At 49.5% G+C, this 20,926-nt stretch overlaps 1 protein-coding gene across 3 annotated transcripts in view; it reads right to left on the bottom strand.

The window, feature by feature from the left end:
* Positions 1-20,926, bottom strand: part of PAX2 (paired box 2) — a 94,415-nt gene that overhangs the window by 60,945 nt on the left and 12,544 nt on the right. For all 3 annotated transcript variants that reach the window (XM_057298974.1, XM_057298975.1, XM_057298976.1), the window contains exons 2-3: positions 18,955-19,120; positions 17,979-18,176 (exon numbers count right to left, since the gene is read on the bottom strand). In XM_057298974.1, the coding sequence (XP_057154957.1) occupies positions 17,979-18,176; positions 18,955-19,120 (364 nt within the window). The remainder of the gene's footprint in view (positions 1-17,978; positions 18,177-18,954; positions 19,121-20,926) is intronic.

The following is a 20,926-nucleotide window of genomic DNA, read 5'->3' as shown; positions in this document are numbered from 1 at the left end:
TCCTCTCTATTTTGCCTAAGAAACAATAGAAAGGCCAAGCAACTTGCCCAAAGTCACATGCTTAATAGCACTGGAGCCAGAAATTGTTTGTTTGGTTGGTGTTTATTTTTTTCAATTGACATATAATTATACATATGCATCGGGTAAGAGCCCGACATTGGATCCAGGCTTGTGACTTCAATGTCTGTAGGCTGAATCAGTTGATCTCTTTGGGAAATTTATATATATATTTATTTATTAACTATTTGGACACGAACAAATTTTTCCTTCAGCCTTTTCATATCCATGATTTTGGAAAATTGAGCAATTATATATGTAGACAATTAACAGAGAGCACAGGTAGCTGTGATTTTAAACACGCTTATCCTCTCCCATGCATGTGCCATAGCTGTATTTGATAAGCATCATGTCTGTGTTACTAACAAATCACAATTTTAGATTAAGTGGCTATAGGCTTCGGTGAATTTTATATGCACTGGTAGGTTTGGGGGGCAAATTTTCCAAATTATTTTCATCTATCTAGTTTCCAAATCATGTACATGATTGCAGGATGATACTACATATAGATGTGTTTCTCAATTTCTGTTTTGAGGATCTATTTCTATGATTAGTTTATCTTTATATTCAGGTCTGCTCCAATGCATTGATCTAAGATTTATAATAGTGGATATATTTATCAAAACCTGCTTCATGAGTATCTGCCAAGTTATGCCCATTTCTGTCAAATATGTAAACTACAGCGAGACTCTACACCATCATTGTTCCCTTCCTGGGGTGTTTGAGATTTTCACATCACAATCGTGTTTTTATATTGGTCCATGCACCAGTATTGACGTACATAAATGTGCATTTGTATACCTGTGTATCTCTCTGTCTATGGCCAGGATGGGGTGGGGGAGGGGGATGTGGAAATGAGAATTATTAAATGCCAAGCAGCTGTGCAATAAATTCCATTGATTTTATAAACTCCAACTTGTCTTCAGTCTCCTTCCATTCTTTATCCTGGGGGCATTGCAACAAAAACCTATTTTAAATACCTTTGCTTCCCACCTCCCCCTCCCCAAAAAAGTGTCAATATTTTATTTGGATTTTTAACTTCGCTCCATAACAGTTGTTTGACCTCCTGACTCGTGCGAGTCACAATAAATTCTGGGACTTTATTCAGGAGCCATGTTCCTGCTATTGAATAAGCAATTTGGGAGGGTGAATTAATGACTTGTGCTGTTGCTGGAAAGTCCCTGAAGAAATATTAAAATTGCTTGCAGACTGAATCGATACTCCGTGAACACCCAGCATGAGGGCTTTGGCTCTGGAATGGCCACAGAAGGTAGGGCTGGGTAGAGGAAGGGGAATTCCTGCACCCAGCTTAGTGAGCTCCCCTCCCACCACCACCTTTCCCTTTATGCCTGGAGCTCTGTCATTTTCACTAACAACGAAGTCTTATTAAACCCCAACCAGGATAGAACTGAATTGTCCTGTCTTGGGAAGCAGGCTCAGGGGACAGTTTACTCTCTTACTAGCAATGAGAGCCCAGAGGCCTTATTAGAGGTGATGGTCTGGACACGTCCACCTGCTGGAGAAACGGCATGGTACTGCTGCTTTCTGGCAGGCTGCATCGTGCTTGGGAGGACTGCAGCTGTGATCGTTTTCTGCTGGGTGTGCAGGAGAATTGGGTGCTGCGCTATTGGCTCTGTCTCTGTGTGTGTCTGCCCATGTGGCTCAAGTGGCCACATGATTTCAGCCTGTGGGTATGGGTGTGCCTATGGGATACAGAGTTTGAACTGTGTTGTGCATTACCGTGTATTATTGCATTGTGTTGACGCATTCCGGCAGCTAGCTTAATGTTTGTTACTTGGTGTTTTGTGGTATTGTATTGAGGTGGCTGCACTTTGTGTAACACTGAGTTGGAGGAATTTGAGTATTGTTTGGTGGCAGTGTCTGTGTTTCTGCTTTGAATTATTGTGTTCATTGATCATATCAGCATCTTTTTTCCCTAATGTATGTCTCAGAGATTAGGTTAATGGGTGTCTCCTTGGTGATGTGGGTTGAGTAATGATGCTGGATCCGGGTGGTGGTGTATGATTCGGTAATTGCTTTAATTGCCTTCTTGGTGTGGTTGTGGGTGAGAGGATCCATCCTTTAGCTTTTTTAGCTTACTCTGGCCTGGTCATTTGCACTGCTGCTTTTCAGAAGGAAGATTCTAGAGATGCAGGACAAATCTCTTCTTGATAACCAAAAATACAATTCTATTCTTCTTGGAAGCAAATGTCCCTGCTCTGCTGAACAGTTACGACTTTACCAAACGAGAACAGGTCTGCCTGATTTGGAGAGTTAAGCCCCTAGTCCAAACCTTATGCCAATTGAGAGTCTAGATCCCTGTTGGAGCTGGAGGAGGATGGACGGGAGTAAACTTGCCAATCCCAATGGGAACAGCAATATAAACTCTAGTTCCAAGAATCCCCATTCCACTCTACTCTGTGGCTCTGGCTATTAGCATCTTCTTCCTTCCCAGTATCTCTAGATGATGTGGCTCAGCAGTGGCCTGCACTGAGGAACACACACCATGGAAGAGTACAGAGATACACAGAGGTGTGACCATCTGCTAGGGTGCAGGTTTCCTGTTTTGAGCTTGTAAGAGACTGCAAAATATACAGAGTTCCCCAGGAGATTGCCTGTGCCTGCACTTCCCTTGATCCAAAGTAGATATGAAGTATGGCATAGGGGATAAGCATGTGGGTTTTAGAGCCAGGACTGCATGAGTTCAAATCCTACTTCTGCTACTTAGTCTGTGACCTTGAGCAAGTTATTTAACTTCTCTGTACTCCAGCTACCTCATCTATAACAATCCTATAAAGCCCTATGGGGTTGTTTAGGATGCTTAAATCAATTAATGCATGAAACATGCTTGTAACGGTTCCTACTGTAGTAAGCACTTGTTAACCACTATGACGATGATGATGATGATGATGATAAATATAAAGGCTTTCTGAGTAAAGCAGCCATAAGATTGGCCTGTGTATGTGTATAAACATGTACACATGTGTGCTAGTGTACATAAAATCCTAAGACAAATTAAGAGGTGTATGTGTGTGTGTGTGTGTTTTAAGCAGAGAAGTGCAAAAATTGCAGCCAGGTAGCACAGGGGCAGAGGGTAGTTCTCTCCCTGCCATCTGGGCAGTGGCAGGGGCTGGGGATTGACAGAGCTCACCACTGCCTATGCCCACACAGAGGGCAGCATCTGGCCCTGCATCTGGTAATGAATAGGCAGCCCTTGACTTGTTTCGTACTACAAGAAAAATGTAAGGATGATTGAGCTTTCAGGATTCTAATTTTGCTCATTAAAAACATTTACTTTCTAATTTGAAAATCAGAACCTTTACCAGCTAATAGGCATAAATGACGAATAATGAAATCTAGGAATTTGAGAATGATGCAAAAGGTATAAAAGGTATCAGATAAGTGACTCTGTAAGTATTTGGGTGTGGGTCTTACGGCCATCCATTGAGCTGAACTTGGTCACCTAACTAAGCCAAAGGGGCAGGGAGAACTTGAGGCAAGAATGGGATTGCACCTCAGTCTTGTTCCATGGAAGTTCCCATAAAGATGAGAAACACATTGTCATGAGTTTGGGAAACTGGGCTTCATATTTGCTCTTGTCAGGCAAAGAATAAATAGAATTTGCAGTTGTCCAGTTAGTTGGAGCCATTCATCAAATAGATTAAGCCCAAAGTAATTTTTTCCTGAAATTTTTTTCTTAAAAACTTTTACTCCTTAGCAATGGAAATAACTGCAATGATTGTCAAACTCCCATGCTTCCTTAGAATATCCAGACATGCCAGACAAGAATAGACAGATTTCATTTGAATTTGTTAAGTATTTGCTCACTTCTCCCTTTCCTCTTTCTTCTTCCTTTGTCTTATCTCCATTTTCTCTCCTCTCTTCCCCTCCTCTTCCTGTTTACCTCCCTTTCCTCTCCCCTGTATGACATTTAAGAATCAGTGGAACCCTTCAAATGCATCAAATAAGGACTTTTTCCCCACTACCATTTCATTTTATCTTTTAAAAAAACTACAAAATGCAAAGCACCACAACCTACGAAAATGCCATGAAGCCCAGAAAATGCCAACCTTCAATTCCTCAAGCAATAGTAGGCTTCCAAGAGAAGGAATGTGCAGTTATACAAAGTACACACACACACACACACACAGCCACAAGGTCTGGGCTCTCAAAGTTGACAAAGGGGCAATTATCTGACTAATTCTGCTCAATGGTCAGATTACTGAATCATAGAGGGTCTTTTTTTCTGGAAATACACTGAGTGGGCCCCCTTCCTAAATCCATCTGGGCTCACGAGGGACCATGATTCTCACTGGCATTCATGATACACAATTCTGTTCACAGAATATCCTTTTGGCTCTTCAAACTTTTTTATTTAAAAATATTTCAGGCCGGCCACGGTGGCTGACGTCTGTAATCCCAGCACTTTGGGAGGCCAAGGTGGGTGGATCACAAGGTCAGGAGATCGAGACCATCTTGGCTAACAGGTGAAACCCTGTCTCTACTAAAAATACAAAAAATTAGCCAGGCGTGGTGGCGGGCGCCTGTGGTCCCAGGTACTCAGGAGGCTGAGGCAGAAGAATGGCATGAACCTGGGAGGCGGAGGTTGCAGTGAGCAGAGATGGTGCCACTGCACTCCAGCCTGGGCGACAGAGCGAGACTCTTTCTCAAAAAAAAAAAAAAAAATTCAATGTTTGTGCATACACAAAGCAGAATGCATACACACTGAAATAGACACATAACAAGAAATACAGACTTGATTATTACTACTGCAATAATAATAACTAGCATTTATTGAGCACTTAATACCTGCCAGGTGCAATTCTAAGCTGGTTTATGTGGACTCACTCATTTAACCCTCATGAAAACTTATGAGAGACCTACATAATTATCCCCCACATTTTATGAGTGAAGAAACTGGGGCCCACAGAGGATATAAGGTGGACCCAGTACCCTCTAGCCAGTGAGTAGGGAAGCCAGCTTCAAACTCTGGCAGTTTCTCCCCAGAGCCTGCTTTCTAACACTATGCCACATAGCTTTATGTGAATTGCCTAGCACATAGTAGGTGCTTAGCAAGCACCTATTTGCTTCTGAATGGATGAATGAAAAGATAAATGAAGAAAAAGCCACATGTCTTAAGAACCTGACAGTCTCCCTTAAAATGGCAAAATGGACTCCCTTAGAGAAACCAGGCCTAACAGGCAGCCTAAGCTTATTTGGACAAAGTGATCTGCCCTCCTGGCCAACTTTCGGGGGAAGGAAACCTCTCACCAGCTGTGCTCGTTCCAATACTAACTACTCTAACCACCAGATCTCCATCTGACTTAGAGCCCAGCCCAGTCTCCTTTCAAGCCAGAAATCAGACTTGAACACATCAAAGATGCTTTCTAATGAGAACACTTTGTTTCCTGGAATATTTTTCTCTGAAAACAGGTGTTTCCCAATGTGTTGATTCTGTGCCTGGATAAAAAACTGAGAAATTCAATCAATTATGTGGACATTTCTAAATCGCCAGATCTTTGGCATCATATCGACAACCTTTATAGATGATTGACTGAAGTTTTGGTTTCTATCCAGATGTTTGGGAGTTGCCACAGTCGTTAACCTGTTTGTCAGCAAGTGCTCATGCATTTCCAAGAGGCATAAGTGAACACTAAAAAGGAAAAGAGTAGCCCAGAATAAAACAGAAAAAGGAGGACAGGGGTAGCAGCTATTTGACAAAACCAGTCAAGCAGGCAGTGTTCTGGGAATGGGTTGCTACCCTGGAGATCCATTAGAAGGTGGATCCAGCTCACAAGAGACTCATGTGTTTAAAGACCTTTAAAAACCTCATACAGCTGTATCCTCGACTGCCTACCGAACTGTACCCAATCAGATCCCTGCAAGGATGAACTGATGGATCAATCCCAGAGTCCAGCACAGACAACAGCTTGCCCATGGTGCGACCAATCCACCCTCTGCATACTGACACTCTCTGGAAGTCTGCGTGCCTGTGTGTTTAGCATCTCTATGTATTGTCAGTCCAAGCTGTGGATTCTGCAAAGCTTGGCATAAAGCCGGTTTGTGACTTCGTACATGTACCCCTATTTGTGATTTAGTGCTCTGTCTTTTATCATTTCTCCTACCTCCATTTCCTTTCCTGCTTGACTTTTTAATGCTATTTACAACTTCCTTATCCAGAGAGCAGCATAGCTATCTTTCAGTGTCTCTAACTGATATACCCTACTAATTTTTCTTATGCAGGTTTTCTCTCCCCTCGACTTAATTTATGTTCTTAGTAAATAGGAAATTTAGATTGTTCCATTCAGTAGCATTTAGGATTACCACTTTTATCAAGGGATCACGGCACTAAATGACTCCTTGCAAGGGACATTTGTTTATTCTTATGAGAAACCGGCTCTCCTTATGTGCAAGAAGGCTGCGTGCGTGCAGGCGTGCATGCACAATGTCCTCCTTGGTTTGTGCCTCTATGCTTCACTGCCCCATGTCAATGCCACTTGGAACTGGCAGGAAGAGCCCAGTGAAACCCCGATGTGGACAGCAGATGACCCTCAAACTGCTGGAGAGAAATCCAGGCCCTTGACCCTTCCTGATGGCCACTTAGTTTTGTTTTTTTTTTAATAGAGATGGGCCTTACTATGTTGCCTAGTCTGGTCTCAAACTCCTGGTCACAAGTGATCCTCCTGCTTCAGCCTCCCAAAGTGCTAGGATTACAGGTGTGAGCCGCCATGCCGAGCCTGGCAGGGCTGCTTCCTCCAAATTCTCTCTCCCATGTACTCCTTTGTCTCATAGCTTCAGAGGAGGCTTGTGGTGATATTAACAAGTAAGATTTTGGGGGTCTATACCCCTAGAGATGTGAGTTGGTGGGGAAGGAGGGTGGGAAACCAGAATAATGTCTCCCTATATTCCTGGTAATCTATTGCCTTTTTCTCCTTCTCTTCAATTCTTTCTACATCTTCTCCCCATTTACTAACTCTATTTGACCTTGAACTCTGGCCTCTCCCTTCACACAAGAATCTGTCACAAGGGGGATAGCACCTCCAAAGAAGCAGTCACCTGACCTGACAGGCCTGGAGACCAGTAGCCAGAGGGGCCAGCCCATCACTCCACTCCTGGAAATAAATCCCATTGTATTTGCATTTTAATTTTCCACATAAACAAAGGCCCAGAGTACTCGCTTGGGCAGCATCACTGGACAAATTTAATTAGAAGTGAAAAGTTTATAGGGCCCTCTTTAATGCGATTAATGCTCAGTTAGCATTTATCACATTCGGATGCTGGAATCGCCTTTTCTAAGCAGCCACTGGCCATGAAATGAATTTCTCTCAACTTTTTTTGTACCCACCCTGGGAGGTCATCTCCTAAGGGAGCCTGCATGGCCTTCCTGGCTGTCTCCATGGGGCCAGGAGTGGCCTGATCCACAGAGCCAAGTTCAGAGGAAACGAGGGTGGGGAAAAAGAAAAGTGTATGTGCTGGGTGGGAGGGCGGAGGGTCGAGAGCTCAGGTGAGCATTGTTTCTAGGAGGAGCTGAACCCTAACCAGGGCTGTACTCTCTGCAGGAGCTAAGTGCTCAGCCCCAAAGATGGGCTAAATGGCTTCATAGCCCCTTCCCTAATTAAAAAAAAAAGGTACCACACCCCACCCCGTACAGTCCATTTCTGTGGCCAAAAACTAGGACTTAGCGAGGCATATCTGTGTTGATCACATCTGGCTCCCACTTCTCTCTTCCTGACTTCTGCACTCTCTCTTCTACCCTCCCCTCGCTCTCATCTGGAGTCTGCTAGGGTTTCCCTTCCAGGACCATTGCAAATGGGTAGGAACCCGAGTCCCAACCCCAGTCATACCTCCTTCTCTCTGGCTCTCCCAGACTCCAGACAGTCACAGTCGGAAGGCTGCCTGCCCTAGTGTCAGCTCCTCAGAGAAGCAGCGGGGAGTGGGGAACATGAAACCTCCATTGGTCCCTAGAGGAAGGATGGCCTTCCTTATCTTATCAGATTCTCCTCACTCTTTAATTAGAGTCTTCTGAGATTGGCCCCCTAACCCAAACCAGCTAACCTGAGGAACGAGGAGGAGGAGGAGAAAGAGGAAGAAAAGTAAGGGACTGGGGGAAGGGAGAGTGGTATCCACTTTGCAAATGATAAAAGGAGGTGACTATCTTGACCTTTGTCTCTACCTAAATACGTGCTCCCTTTGAGGACGTCAGCAGACACACAAGAAACAACTGCTTCCAGTTCTCCTAGTGTGATACTACACACACCCTCCACCCTGGCCATCACACATGGCTTGGTTCACTCATCCAGCAGAGCAAATGCACACTACTCACAAGCGTTCACATCCCCAAACTTGTGCATGCACACAGACTAGATGTGTCGGGACCCTGTGTGTACCTTTCAGAACCCCCGTTCATTGACCCATCAGGATGTCTACTGTCCATTCAACCACGTGCTCTCCAGGGAACATTAACTAACATCCCAAACAGGCAGGCCATCAAAGTGATAACAGGGACTTTCATTCTGGGACCAAACAATCCCTTTAGCCGGAAGCCTTCTGAATAGCAAACCACCAACTCCCAGTTTGACAAGACTGACTCCTTTTGAGAGCTCCCTGGGAGCCAGGGCCATTTAGACAGCTTCCCAGGGCATAGAAGCCAGGCCTAGCTAGATACCACCAGCACACATAGTCTTTCCAAAGCAGAGCCATGCACAGAGGCTCCCAACACATCACCAACTTCTCTTGGGAAAACGCACTAAGGCAGGCACCACTGCTTGCCCTCCAAAATCAGGATCAAAGCTTCTGGACTAAGAGGCTGAATGAGTGTCTCCTTCCTGATCGCCTCCATGTCCTGCAGGCCAGAAGCTTCCTGCAGACTCCTCATGCCCTTCAGCTTCTATCATCTGCCTGCCAGGTATGGGCTGGGCAGTTGGGCCCAGCAAAGACCCCCAGGCCAAGAGGGAGCACCAAGACCAGGGAGAGCAGCCCCCAGTGCTCACTCCCATTTGCTCATGCTCAGGGGCCACTTTTGTTCTCCCTTTCTGCCTGCTCCCCTCTCTCCCAGTCCTCTCCAATCCTTCCTCTCTGATTTCTTGATTCTACTGTGCCTGCAGGGTGAACACAGATCTCCTCCCAGCCTGCTGCCCTGCCTCAGCCCTGCCAGGAGCCACCGGTCCTGTCCCTGGCTTGTTCTGTTCCCAGGTGGCAGCAGAGAGAAATCTGTGGTTCAGGCAGGACTAAGGGCAGGCAGAGGAGGAAGTCCATAGCAACCTGGCCAAAGGCTCTGGGTGGAGATGGCTCTCGAATCTGCAACCCCCAGCAGGCAGGGGCCTGCCTCCCTCCCTTTTGGCTACTCTCCTACTCTCCCTCTCCAGCCTGCCAGGGACTAGGCTGGAGCCACTGCTGGCCTGCCTCACAGCCTGCCGAGAGGGGCCACAGCCAGACCATTGCGGCACACTCATGAGGTTTCCTCTCAGAAAGGGCTGCATAGCTCCAGCCAGGCCGCTATTCCTCCCATGCCATTTCCTTCGCTCCATACTCTTCTCAGAAACCTGCTTACCTTCCTCTTCCCCTTTCTCCTTCATCACCTCTGGGCCCCTCCTCAGGGCCCATCAGCCTGTACTACCAGATGCCTGGAGCTCAGGCTTCCTCCCACCACCCCCAAGACCTTGCAGGGCCACTGAAGGCCCCAGCTCGGATGAGCAAATCCAAGCTCCCCTTGCGGGCTCTGCCGTGCCATTTCCTGCTCAGCCATGTGCTCCAATCCCGAACAACCCTGTCCAGCCCAAGGCAGCGCCCTTCCTTCCACCTCTCAGCTTCATCGCTTCCTGCCTCACTCTCCCAGTCCTCATCCTCACTTTCTGCCCCTCCCTACCCACACCCCACCTCTCCTCCTCCGGCTATAGGGAGTCATAATCTCTCCTCCACTCCCTTCCCCAGGAGCTTCTGGACCAAGGGACCCAGGAAATGTCCCATCCCCTTCCACTTGCGTGGATGTTACTGCCCTGGTCTAAAGCAGAGAGATAAGTCCATCCAGTCAGGTCAACCAAAGGCTGCTGAATGCTGGCCAATGGACGGAATCAGGCCCAAAGTTGAGTTTTATTCGGTCAGCAGAGAGTTTTTTAAAATCCGGTCTTCCTGCATCACTGCCTGCAGGCAGGGCCCATGTGCTCCGGCTGTTTGTCCAGTTCTCACCACTTTTCATCTCATATTCTGGAGCTTCTTCCTGCTGGGGCCTGGGAGTCTTTTGTGCTCATGACTCCTGCAGCCACAGCGCATCTCCATCATTGCTTTTGGCAAACCCCAGTCTGGACTTCTGGGCACTGCTTTCCTTCCCCCAACATCCCTACAACAAATCTGAACGTTTCTAGAATAGAATGGCACCTGACGGCCGGGCGTGGTGGCTCACGCCTGTAATCCCAGCAATCTGGGAGGCCGAGGCAGGTGGATCACGAGGTCAGGAGATCGAGACCATCCCGGCTAACATGGTGAAACCCCATCTCTACTAAAAATACAAAAAATTAGCCGGGCGTGGTGGTGGGCGCCTATAGTCCCAGCTACTCGGGAGGTTGAGGCAGGAGAATGGCATGAACCCGGAAGGCGGAGCTTGCAGTGAGCTGAGATCGTGCCATTGCACTCCAGCCTGGGCAACAGAGCAAGACTCCGTCTCAAAAAAAAAAAAAGAATGGCACCTGACTCGCTCCCCCTGCCCTGCTCTCTTTCTATCTCTTTCCTTCTCCCTTGGAAAACACAAAATCTGTTCTCATTACATTATCTCTCAGAAAACAAAAGAAAGGGCCTCATTTCTCCCATGGTTGATTGCGGATGTGCCATGAGGGGACCCTGGCTCTACGGCCTCGCCTGTCTACCTCTTTCCTGCACACTTCCTCTCTTACCTGAGAGTTCCCAGCCTACAAGAGGCTGCTCCCTCTCCTACAGCGCCAGACCATTCTTCTTTAGCTTCCCATACCCTCAACAGCTCCCCTGTGCCCAGCCTTCCTCAGGAGACCTGAGGCTGCCTCTGCCATCATGCCTCATCTACACCCCAAGCCTTCTGCAGTGGCCAGCTCTGCATTTCTCACAAACAGTAAGCCTCTTCCCTATGCCCCTCACACCTGGATGATTGAGGAAAGACTTTCAGGCTGGCCCTGGGGTGAGCTCTGCCCACCGTCGTGTCCCAGGGCTGCTGCCATGCCTCCCACTGCGGGACCACAGCTTTGGAGGAAGGATTGTGTTGGGAAGAGCGCCTTCTTGGCTGCTTATGCAATTGGTCCCTAACTAATCCTGCCAACAGGGCTTGGACCCAAGTATCAAAGTAAGGATGGACAGCTGGTCGCACAGCTCTTGTGGCATCATTGTAGCAAAGCCCCTCTTATCCAGGGTTAACTGGACTATAGAGTGTTACAATGCAAATAACTGAAGGAAAATGTGGCTCCAATTTGCCTAGACTGTGAAATGAGGAATCTTCAGCCTAGCCTTATTGCTGCTGCCACCTCGCCCAGTGGCCCAATGACTACTCGCCATTTGATCTGATGGCCCAAGTACAAGGTGTCCAGCCTTGCCTGTGACTGCAGGTCATGTCCTGTGAGCCTTCCTCCCTTTTCTCCTCTTGGCCTCAGAGCCTTTTCACCTAAAAGCAGACATAGGTAGGTACCCACAAACACACACAAATCCACACGCACAGAAGATATCAACTTCTACACTGCAAACCATCATGAATATATTCAAGCCATGCCTTGCTAGCCCCAAAACAAATAGCCTGTTCCACAAGAGAAAACCATCTCAACCTAGCAGTTCAGTGGTAGATAGAAAAACCAAACGTGATTTAATTTTTCAGCTAATATTTCACTTGCTATTTGGGCATTGGTTGTGAGACTCTATTTCCCACATCTCAGTTTCAGGAGCCCTTTCCCCTTCTCTGGACTCACCTGCATGGCTGGGGAGCTGCACTGGGGATAGCTGCACCTGAAGCTGCTTCCCCTGCAAGAATCTGAGCTCTGGACACCTGGCTTGGAGGGGTGGGGGAAGTGTGAGAAGAAACAGCAGGGATGCAGAGAATTGGCAGGTCGGATGAGCATTCTTTTAAAGGACAGGAAGTGAAAAATAAATTATTTTCAGTGTACAGATGCTCCTTAACTCACAACAGGGTAATGGCTCGATAAGTTGAAAATATTGTAAGTTGAAAATGCATTGAATACAGCTAATCTATGGAACATCATAGGTCAGCCTAGCCTACCTTAAACATGCTCAAAACGTTTACAGTTGGCCAAAGTCATCTAACACAAAGACTATTTTATACCAAAGTGTTGGATATCTCATGCAATTTATTGAATACTGTATTGAAAGTGAGAAACAGAATGGTTGTTTGGGTACTTGAAGTATGATTTCTACTGGATGCTTGTCACTTTTACACCATTGTTTTCTTCTTAATATAAAAACTCCAATTCCAGGTAGACACAAGGAGGGGGTGAAGATAGACTTGAGTATTAAGAGGCAACCTGCAGAGTAGCTATTGTTGGACACCTAAGAAGCTGGGAGCGGACAATGGGGCTCCTTCATCAGTCCTGCTAAGAAGAGTGGGAAGCAGGACCCCTATCCCATGTGGGCTCATAGGAACCCCCTTTTCAGAGGGGTTTTAGGGGGTATGGAGTGTGATTAATCTTCCACACCAGTTACTACTATTGTTCCTCTTTCTGTAGAAGCTGTAACATTCTAGTCTGCAAGCACATGCCATCATGCATAGTCACACTATCCCATGTGCACCAGAACAAGCCCATTTCCCAAATGCTGTCCAAAACACATGTTCCCTACCACCTCAACTTCCAACATTGCCTGTCATTCCCTGGGTCTATTTTGCACAATACTCCCCATCTAATACCAACATGCATATGAAGCTATTGCTCTCCCCTGCCACATCTCCACCCCTTCCCTAATCTCCCCTACTCCAGGCACCCCTGTTTCCCTTCTCTAGGGGCTGCTCCTGTTTGGCCCCATCTCCACTTGGCTAATTCCCCCTGTGGCCCCTCTATTGAACTGTTGTGTTGTCCATTTCCCTGTGACAAGGGCTCTGGTTACAGAGTTATTGATTGGTTTTCATGCAGACAGATGGGCCCTTCCTGGGCTCCCATCGAAATCTCTGGTTGTATGGGCTGATTGTTGCCTCTCGGGGTGTAGGATTGCACCGGAGACCACCCTCCACGCAGCCTCCTTTGCCCAGGCCATGAACGGTAATAAATGGAGGCAGCCTGAGTGATAATAAAAGCAATTGAGTAGGTTACCTGTGCAGACACAAGATTTATGCCTCTTCATATTTGATATGATTGTTTTATTGAGTTCTCAGAACAGTTGGGACACTATTTATTTATTCATTTTGGGTTTTCCCTCTCTTTTCTTCTTTGCGTCACCTTCTGAAATGCACCTGGAGCTGTTGTCAGGCCCAGTGCCTCCTGTCTGCCTCTTCTCGAGAGTTGCCAGCTGAGGTAGGAAGGCAGGGCAAGCAGCAATTGCTCTCACCAGAAACCCCTTTTGTAGCCTGAACACCCACAGAACCAGCCAACAGGGAGACAGTCAGACCAACAGGACTGCGGGCCAGGAAGCCCAGGCTAAAACAACTACAAAAACAAAAAGAGGCTTTTCAGGAGGACAACTCCAGCTCATTTTAAGGAATGAGAATTTCAACCATCATGCCTGTTTCAAATGTTATTCCGATGATGGGCAACCTCACAGTAGGGGACTGTCTCTGGGAAAGGACAGGTGAGCGAGGCTTCTCTGACAGAAATTGGCGTGTTGGTCTGCTATTTGTGGGCCCAATCTGCTAGGCTCAGGCCACAGAAGGTGAGTTCCCTGTCCTTGTTTCTCCCATTCCTCTGTGGATAGAAGTCTTTTTCTGAACTCTCCAACTTGTCCTGTCTCTTTGCCACGAGACCAACAGCCCTGACCACCAAACAGCTACAAAGATATGGAGATGTGGTAGGCAGTACCACCCCTCTGGCCAAGCTTCATGCCAAGCCAGGTCCAAGAGTAGAATAGGCAATGTTCTGGAACCTGAGTTTCAGAGAGGGAGAAACAGACCCTAGCCCGGAACATATCTTCAACATTCACGGGGCTAGGATTAATAGCCCCCAGCTTATTTGGAAAGGTCTTTGAACGAACAACTAGTAGACCATTGTCACCCCACTGCCTGACCCAAGGGGAACAATGACCTGAGAATGACTCAAAGACCTGAGAATGACAGAAGAGGGACACCCAAATGACACAGGATGGAATTCCTTAACACAGCCCTGGGCTGCCACTGCTAGGAGAATGAATGTACTCACCTAGAGCCTAACAGGCTAAGAGAGAGTGTGGATAGTGGGAGATCCGTGAGAAGTTGATTCTGGCAGGGTCCACTCCAAAGATCTAGGGGCAGAGAGTGCCCTGACTCCAGAGAGTGTTAGGCAAGCTAAAAAAGTTAGAAGGTGACACCCTTATTGTCAGCTCTTCCCAAAAGAGCACCCTCAGGGGATTGTCAGTAACCCCAGACTCTATTTGGGGTCTGTGCCTGTTCTTTCAAAGGAGGTGTATTCTCTGCCCAGAGTAACAGCCAAACCAGAAGATTTTGGCATATAATCAGGAAAATCCCTCCTGCTTAGACAATTGCTCAGCGATGTAACTAGACGACTTTTTCCTTTTTCAGTAGCACGGATCTCCCTCCACCTCTCCCCTCTCCAGGCCATGTCCCACACCAGGTTTCAATCTAAAGTCCCCTGTTTATAAACACCTGCCCTTTACAGCAGCGGTGTACTAACCAAAAAGCTGGCAACTCCATGCTCAGCCATTGGTAACCCAATGTTTAGAAAGATTCAGATAAATTCCACATGCCAAGGAGCCCAGTCAAGCCTTGGGATTTTTGACAGTGGTTTGTGGCAGTGGGGAGGCCTTCCTGACCCAGTCCTCTGGTTCAGAGAGGCATTTCTGAGGATTTGCTAGTGGAGAATACAGGCTGGATGGCCAGGCCTTTATCACAACAGAATCAGAGAATGCCAAAACCATTTTTAAAGAGTGAAAAAAGCAATTTAGTTTATAACCATAACAGCATATTTCAAGTGTGGCGACAGCATCTGTTTTGGGAAGGAGAAGATGAAAAACCACTAGCTCAGGTGGGTGAGCATGTGTGGACTTCTTTTCTTGCCAACCACCAGCTCGTGCACAACCTTACTCATAACTGTTATAAAGTACCCAACACAAGTGGGCAGGTCACTACCAACAAAGCTCTAAACTCAAGAACCACCCGTTCCCCGGTGCACCACACTTTCTGCACACAGGAAAATCTCCGGGCTCTTCCTACAGTGAGTGAGAATTCCCAGAACTGATAAAAGGCAAAGTTTCTGATATAACCAGCACTAGCAGAAACATCCTGTTTTTATCAGGCTTTTGGGTGAAACAATACATCTCAGATAAACCTTCCCTCTTCAGAGCAAAAAGCACCTACAGGGATGAAGATGAGAGCGTGGTTCCCCAGGTGGATTTCTCCAGCCGCAACTCAGCAGCACACAGGGAAGCCCCCAGAATTCTTTCCAAAATATGAACCATGAGAGGATTCTGGCCAAAAGCAAAATTGGGAATAGTTTTCCTGCTCCTTGTAGACAAAGCCAGCCATGAAGCCTAACTACGGACCCAGGGTAGGCTGCCCCTGTTGTTGGTGGCTTACCTGTTCCTCTCCTCCTACTCCCTCTCCATCTCCAGCAACATCTGCCCACAGGTGGCTATTTCTCCACACCCAAAGGAAGCCTGTGTGCCCCTCAGGTGATAGGGCTCTGTGCTGGGCAGGTTCTGCAGCTGTCACAGCTGTCAAGCTGAGGCTACTCTTTCCCCACCCTCATCTCACTTGTGGCTCACTTGTCTACTTTGTCCTAATTCTGGTGGGTGCACCTCAAGACCTCTGGAGCTTGATCCTAGGGTCACCTGGCCCTTGTTCTCCATGGCTTTTCAGGATAGAAGTATTTCCAGACTTATGCCTAAGCCAGCTTCCAAAATCATCTCAGCCAATGAGGAGTGCATGTTGTTGAGGGGAGGGGCAGGGGGTGTTGGACGGGGCCACCACACCTGACTTGTTGCACCACTCCTCTACCCCATTCAAGAGAAACAAATTACCTAAATCCTACATGACTTGGGTTTCTCCAAAGGCTTGAAAATTCTGTTACTGACAACAAGCATTTCTCTTAAATGTTCTGCAGAAGACCACTACCCAGTCCCAGCAACACTGCACACAGCAGGGCCACTCTTGGCCCTTGGCTGCTCTTCTCTTGAGATCTCAGTTCCAACTCACGCCCAGGACCAGCAGTCAGCCAAGAGACTGAGTCTCTACATGGCTCATAAAACAATGCTTTGTCCCCTTCCCCTCCCGAAGTGCCACTCTTGCCTCAGCCCAAAGCTGCCCCAGCCTCCTCTCCTGGCTTTTAAAGCAAAGGGCTTATTCCTCTCCCAAACCACCCAGCGTCTTTCTCCAGCTCCTTTGGAAGGTATCTGAATATCAAATCGCTATGCTTTCAATACCTGGCTGAGCCAGGCCGAGGGAGCTGGAGGGTTTTCGGAGGGTGTATAATTAGCTGATCAGTATTATGTTACCCTGTTCATAACTGAATAACCATTTTAATACAGATGGCACACACTGGGATAATTTCTGGGGTCGCCTCGCAGTACATTACAGCACGAGTGTGGCAGAGGGAATCTTCTTTAGCCAAGGTACATTCTACCAGCTAATTTTACCTGCTGTTTTCAGGATGATTTGGGATAATTCCATATCATTTGCAAAATATTTAAAAAATCCTTGATATGTGATGCCAATTTCAGAATAAGGCACCATGTGAATTATTAGTTGCCCTGATAATGAGCTTATGAAGAATGCAAAAAATAACAAAGGTATGAACTGCTTAGCCCTCTTTTCATTTTGGGGTGTCTCAAAATGGGGGGCCAAGGCTGGTGTGTGACTTGTGCAGGGACTCTGTGAACAACTGTCAGTTTGTACAGTTCTGTGATCTTGAAACCAGCCTGGGTTCCTGAGCCCAGTGCTGCTTGTATGTTCTGTAGCTACCACAGATAGGCATATTGGCACACTGGCTAGGGTGGACATGCATGGAGTGTGCACATGTATTCTCCCCGAGAGCACACTGGAGGGGTTTGGAGACCAGGAGACCTAAATATCCTACACGTCAAGCTGACTCAGCCCTGTGTTGTCCTCACGTGTGTGAGCCTGTCATCAGTGCAAAGACTTCAGCCTGGAGACAGGCACCTTAGGTGGTTGAGGGTATCACCCAAGGTTCAGTCTCAAAGTCTGGAGTTCTCCCTCCCTGCTTGGCACTCCCTCCTTGTCCAGCTCCTCTACTCCCTGCCAGTTGCTGGCTGGTGGTTGGCATTTGTTCTGCAAGCCCGGATCCCAGTGCTTACAGGCCAGAAATTTGTGTGGAGCTGGCTAGCAAGACCAGACTCCTGGGAGGTGAGCTTTGTGGGAGTTGGCAGGGAGGGTGAGGGAGCCAGGACAAGCGGCGGCCCCTGGGGAAGGAGCAGCCTTTAGAAAGGGCAGTCTGTTTGGAGGGATGAATAGACACTGGTCATTTTAAAGGCTCCGGCTGCAGGCTGTGATTGTCTCAAGATCCCAAGGCTGGATGCTCGTAATCTTGGAGTCTTAATTACCACAAACACTTGGATTCATTTCCAGGACGCCGGCGGGAGAAGCCTGGCAGGGAATACCCAGCCCTGAACTGCAGACAGCCCTGTCTGTCTGTCTAACTCTCTGCCTCACAGGTTCCCTTTCTCTGACGGAAGGATTTGGGGCTGGAAGCAGGGAGAAGGGGCAGAGGCTGGACAAAGAGCAGAGACTGGGCGTGGGACACCCCTGCAGGCAGGAGCCAGGAGCTGGAGTCCAGCCCTGAAAACCCGGGTGGCTTACTCACCTGTTGATGGAAGAGACGCTGGGCACTGTGTCATTGTCACAGATGCCCTCGGCCAGGAGCCGGTCTCGAATCTCCCAGGCGAACATAGTCGGGTTCTGTCGTTTGTATTCAGCAATCTTGTCCACCACTTTGGGCGTCGCCACTTTGGGCTTGGAGCCACCGATCACACCCGGCTTGATGCTGCCGGTCTCGTAGTACCTGCGCCGGGAAAGCCGGCGGGGTCAGCCAGAAGCGGACTGTGGCGGGGCAGGGGGGCTGCAGGTTCCAGAGCTGCTGAGCCACTCTCCTGCCCGGCCAAGGCAGCGGAGTGGAGGGAAAAGGCCCAGTGTGGCTGAGCTGACTTCCTGAGGGTGCTTGGCTAGGAGGAGCGCCGCGGAGTAGGAGGACAAGGGGTACCATCCCTCCAGGGAGACGGCCACACCAGGGGCTGGGTTCGCACCAGCCCAAATAGGAACCCGTGGGAGTGAAAGCCCAGCCTTTCACTTGGGAAGAGCAAAAGGAACAGCGCTGCAAGGTCTCTGGGAGGCCAGGGTTGAGGCACCACCTCGAGCCCTTTCCCACTGGGCACAGAGCATCTGTGGGAACCAGGACCCTCCTTCTGCCTCCCAAATGCTGCTGCTTCTCCTCTCGGGGACCCATTTTCACTCCCACCCCATTCCTCTAATGTCTCTCACCCCATATCTGCCTTAACTCCATTAGGAAAGTCATCCTTCCCTTTCTGAAGCCAGAAACGGGCTGCCTTCTCACCAGGGACCAGGGGCAGGGCAAGCACTGGGTGACACTGCGCCACCCTCGCTCCTGGGTCTTCAGCCACCATCTGAACACTCTCTCCAAAAGGAGCACCTCTCCAGACCCCTTTGGGGATCTCCCTCTCTGGCTTGGCAGCTGGACTTTTAGCCACGTCCTCCAGCTGGAGACCCAGGGCTGGCCGGGGAAGTAGGCAAGGCGTCTCCCGGGACAGCTGCGAAGCCCTCACCTGCCCAGGATTTTGCTGACACAGCCGTGGCTGACCCGCAGCTGCCGGGAGATGTCACAGGGCCGCACACCCTGGTGGGCCAGCTCCACGATGCGCTGCCTCACCACGTCGGGTAGGGGACGGCCGTTCACAAACACCCCCCCGAGCTGGTTCACACCCCCGTGCCCTGCTGGGGAGAGACAAGAAAAAAACACAACACCCCACACACAGCAGGGACCGGCCATTAGTCAGGGTCCGCGGCCCGGGACGGGCGAAGGAAGCAGGCAGGGCGGAAGGGCATGTTCCCGAGCTTGAGAAGAAAGGTGGTGGACCTCCACGACCACGCGGAGGAGTGGGGACTGGAAGCACGGACGCTGGGCTGAAGACTGGGGGCTGGGCGAGAGGGCGACTCAGGCCGTGCGACGCAAGGTAGAAAGCAAAGGGGGGACTGGAGAGAAACCAGATGACAGAAAAGAGGGGAGAGGGGAGAAAATGCCAAAGGGGAATTCATGCCAGCGGAAAGGGCGTAAGAAAGCGAGGAGAGGAAGGGCCTGGCAGAGGACTGGACTAGTGCGAAGCAGCATCCCGCCTGCGCCGCAGGCAACCCGGGAGCTGTCCGCGCGTGCGGGGCTTGGAGGCGGACGATTTGGGGGCGTCGAGGCTCGGCTGACTGTTTATCGGAGCTCCTAGTACAGACAGGGGATAAGTGCCTGACACACACACCCCCCTTTGCTCTCTGCCTCTTCTTTAAAAAGTATTAAATTGTAATCGGAATTTTTCTACCTCTTTCCTGTGTTGTTTGTTTTTGATGGGAAGTTTTTCTAATGTTATTTATCTGTAGGGGGACCGTATCTCTCTTTCACCTCCTTAGTATCTGAAGTAGAGCAAGGAAGGCGGATGAGGCAGGGGCCCGGGGTCTGCTGCGCTCAGAGACAGGGAGGCAGAGCGGCTCCAGGCAGCAGGCAGAGAATGCCGGCTGCTTGGGCTCGCCTGCCTGCCGCGCCGCGCAGAGCCTGGTTGGGGCCCACCGTCTCGCCCAGGTGGCACGGCATAGGCCTCGCTGGCGAGTTAATAACTCTCGGGGCGCCCTGTGTAGCCGACCCAAACCCGACTCGCGTCCCTTTGACCCTTCAGACCTCGGCAGCCCCCCCAGGAAACCGAGCGGCTCGGGCTTTTGCTCTTTCGGCCAAGAGAAGGGCACGGGGTTTCCAACCCGGCTCCAGCGCGGGCTCCCGATCTCGGAACCGAGGCGGCCACTGGGTGCCAGGCCTGAGGGTGCTTCCTGTGCCCCATTCTCCCTGGCCTACAGCAGTCTAGAAATCCTGCACCCAGAGCGATCAACCCGTAGCCGCAGGTACTGAGCAATCCAAGCGCAGAGACTTCTAGCGGCCGAGTCGGGTCGGCCCGGACTGGCAAGCTGCAGCCCCTGCCCCGCTAGCCTCACGCGAGTTTCGGAGAAAGCGGGGACATCTGTGCCCCCCTCATTTCTCTCCCCTCCCTTTCTCGGGGGGTACCTAGAGCAAGCTCGGGTGAAACCCTGGGGAAAGACCTCTGATCGGGTTGCTGGGAGAGACTGACACCTCTTCTTTTACCCCCTTGCCCACCCCGTTAATCTCCCTATCTCTAGCCCCACTCCTCACCCTCCCCTCCCTCCAAACCCCAACCATCAATAATTTAGGCCCCGGGAGAACTCGCGTTACCGGTATGAAAAGGCGGCAGCTGCGGGCAGATTAAAGATGAATAATTCAGCCTCCCCGGGCTCAGGGCCCGGCCCCTCAGCCCCAATCTAAGGGGTGGGGATGGGAAGGGGACACGGCGGGAGTCCAGGGCTGGGGGACTGCAGCGAGCCGGCGCTGAGTCGGGCCTGGAATGCGCCACTGCCGCCAGCACCGACTCGGGCTGCGGTGTCTCACCCACCAGTCCACCGGCCCGCGGGCCCGCGCTGCGGCTCTCTCCCTCCGACCTCTGCTTGGCCGTGCAGAAACCTTTGGGT

This window comes from Pan paniscus, chromosome 8, assembly GCF_029289425.2.
Source record: "Pan paniscus chromosome 8, NHGRI_mPanPan1-v2.0_pri, whole genome shotgun sequence".
Taxonomy (NCBI): domain Eukaryota; kingdom Metazoa; phylum Chordata; class Mammalia; order Primates; family Hominidae; genus Pan; species Pan paniscus.
This window is presented reverse-complemented; position numbering and strand designations above follow the sequence as displayed.